Genomic DNA, 2,742 nt, shown 5'->3' with positions numbered 1-2,742 from the left:
GCGGGCCGGCCGGCCCCTGAGCCACTTACTTTTCCTCGAGGGACCCAGGCTGCTGCCACCACCGAGGCCCCAAGGCCCTTGAGAGCCCAGAAAGAAGTGAAGCCCAGAGTGGCTGGCTGCCTGGGGTAGAGTGGAGAGGCTGGAGGAAGCAGGGCCAGGGAGCCTGGCCTGAAGCTGGAGCCATATTCCTGCCCTGACCGACAGAGCCAGGGGACTCAGCAGGCAGCAGGACCAGCGCTGGGGTAAGAGCGAGCAGCCTGAAGGTGGGGGGGTTCCCAACCCACCTGCATTCATTCATTCGTTCCCGCCTTCCTTCCTTCATTCATCTGTAGGAACCAACTAAGCGGCCAGGCCAGCTTCCCCAGGACCCAGCTGGGGAAGACAGGGAAGAGGGCCCAGTGTCCCTGATGTTGCTGGGGCCCTCCAGGCCGTGGGCCCAGAGGGACAGGGATATCTAAATGGGGTGTAAGGAGGTGGATGCTGATGGGTGGGGCAGGTGGAGGCTCACCAGGGCCAGAGGAAGGTTGAGGCATGACTGTATGTACTGGCCAGAGCCAGCATTTGGCATCATAGTGTCAGCAATGGGGGTTGCAGGACTAGTGAGGGGGACATTTTCAGTGTGTGTGTGTCTGGTGGGGGGGGTGGTCACAAGAGATTATGGAAGACTTTCAGGGTCTGACAGGGAGGCGATGGGAAGAGCCTCGGGGTCCTAGATGAGGACCACAGGGTGGGCCCAGGCAGGAGGCGGGAGGTCAGTGAGAGGTCAGAGTCAATCATGTAGGAATTCCAAGGACACGCTGTGTCAATGAAGGGTGTTAGGGTCGGGTCTAAGGGTCTCAGGGCCCATCATGGCTACCTGCCTTGCCCCTCCTTCCGGACTCCAGGTGCGGGGATCCTGGAGGAAGAGAATTTGCTCATGCCCTCATGGGTCACAAACAGCTCAGAGACGACACTGCTGGGCTTATCGCTGCACAGCATCTCAGTGGGCATCTCCTGCCCTTGTATCAGATCCTCCATGTTCTGGTAGTTTCTAGGCCTCCCCCTCCCCCCACTATCCCTTCCATTTGAGGGCTCTGTTGGGCTAAGGGTGTGTGTGGCATCTGATTCCTCCTCCCATTGGCTTCCTTCCCTTCCACAGGTGAGCACCCCCTCGGGGTCCATGTGCCCGCCCCAAGCCCAGGCGGAGGTGGCTCCCACCATGACTGAGAAGGCTGAGATGGTGTGTGCCCCCAGCCCAGTGCCTGCGCCACTCCCCAAGCCTGCCTCCCCTGGGGCCCCCAAGGCAGAGGAGGTGGGCCACCAAGGTGTCTCGTCCCCCAGGCTGCCCCCTGGTGTCCCAGTGATCAGCTTGGGCCACACGAGGCCCCCAGGGGCAGCCATGGCCGCCACAGAGCAGAGTGCCCTCCGGCCCCCAGTGCTGCAATTCTCCGCCCTGGGAAGTGCCCCAACCCCTCTGGCCCTGCATTACCATCCTCACCCCTTCCTCAACAGGTTAGTGGGGGGCTGGGCCGGGGGCAATCCAGGGCCAGGGTCCTTGCCCACAAGGCATTAGTGACCCCTGAACCCTTACAGCCTCTACATTGGGCCGGCAGGACCTTTTAGCATCTTCCCTAGCAGCCGGCTGAAGCGGAGACCGAGCCACTGTGAGCTGGAGCTGGCTGAGGGTGAGTATAAGTTTGTGTCTGCATGGGGTCCACGTCTGTCCCACACCTTTCCACAGGGGGAGGTGCTGCCAGGGCACAGACACACACAGAACAGCCCACACGGGCTCAGTACTCATGTTATACTCATGTGCAAAACCACAGTCCTATAGCCAGTCCCACACAACCAGTCACCCAAACAAACTACAAAGGGTCCTGGCAAACACAGCATGGCACTGGGGCCACAAAATGACAGCTCCACTTGGATGCACAGCCACCCAGAAAGCAGCCACATGACAACCATCATGCAAGAGACAGCCATGGGACCACAACCACACAGGACACAGACAACCACAGCCACTTAGGACCATGGCCACACAAGAATCAGCCACACAACCACAGCCAGGCATGACACAGCCACATGGCAACGATCACACACCACCACAGCCATTCAGACAGACCACAAGTCACACAATGACCTTAGACACAGACAGGACCACAATCACAATCACGAGTACTTCTCAGACCCGCGAGGACCCGGGTCACACACAGGGACACACTCAGAATGAAGACTATAGGGCCAGCTCCCCAGACTGGCAGCAGCAAGGAAACATTCCGCTAAGCAATCTCAGCCACGGACATAAAGGCGCAGCCAGCGGCTCAGAGGCCACAGTTCTGTGCAGCCCAGTCTCTCCTTGTCTAGATGGTGGAGGTGGGGGGCGGGCAGGGTTGTTAACTAGCCGGGAGCCACGTGGTGGGTCCTACACGTGCATCCCCGGCGTGGAGAAAGCCCCGCTCACCTCCTGTGTGGAAGTCCCCACCAGGGTGCTGGGTGCCTGAAGTGAGGGCAGCAGGGGGCGCCACGTCGGTGCCAACCCCTCCCCTCCTGCGTGCAGGGCAGCAGCCCCAGAAGGTGGCCCGGCGTGTATTCACCAACAGTCGCGAGCGCTGGCGGCAACAGAACGTGAACGGCGCCTTCATGGAGCTCAGGAAGCTGCTGCCCACGCACCCTCCCGACCGGAAGCTGAGCAAGAACGAGGTGCTCCGCCTGGCTGGCTGTGAGCCCAGAGGTGCGGTGACCTCCATCGCCTCCCAGCCATGA

General features: G+C 60.8%; 1 protein-coding gene across 1 annotated transcript; it reads left to right on the top strand.

Annotated features, from left to right (window-relative positions):
* The first annotated feature begins 6 nt into the window (after window positions 1–6).
* Window positions 7–2,742, top strand: LYL1 (lymphoblastic leukemia associated hematopoiesis regulator 1). Its single transcript, XM_006768233.1, has 4 exons — window positions 7–242; window positions 1,139–1,491; window positions 1,573–1,664; window positions 2,537–2,742. The coding sequence occupies exons 2-4, from the start codon at window positions 1,160–1,162 to the stop codon at window positions 2,740–2,742; spliced, it is 630 nt and encodes a 209-aa protein (XP_006768296.1). The 5' UTR covers window positions 7–242; window positions 1,139–1,159.

The sequence above is a fragment of the Myotis davidii genome, unplaced genomic scaffold (assembly GCF_000327345.1).
Source record: "Myotis davidii unplaced genomic scaffold, ASM32734v1 scaffold543, whole genome shotgun sequence".
Lineage (NCBI taxonomy): Eukaryota > Metazoa > Chordata > Mammalia > Chiroptera > Vespertilionidae > Myotis > Myotis davidii.
This window is presented reverse-complemented; position numbering and strand designations above follow the sequence as displayed.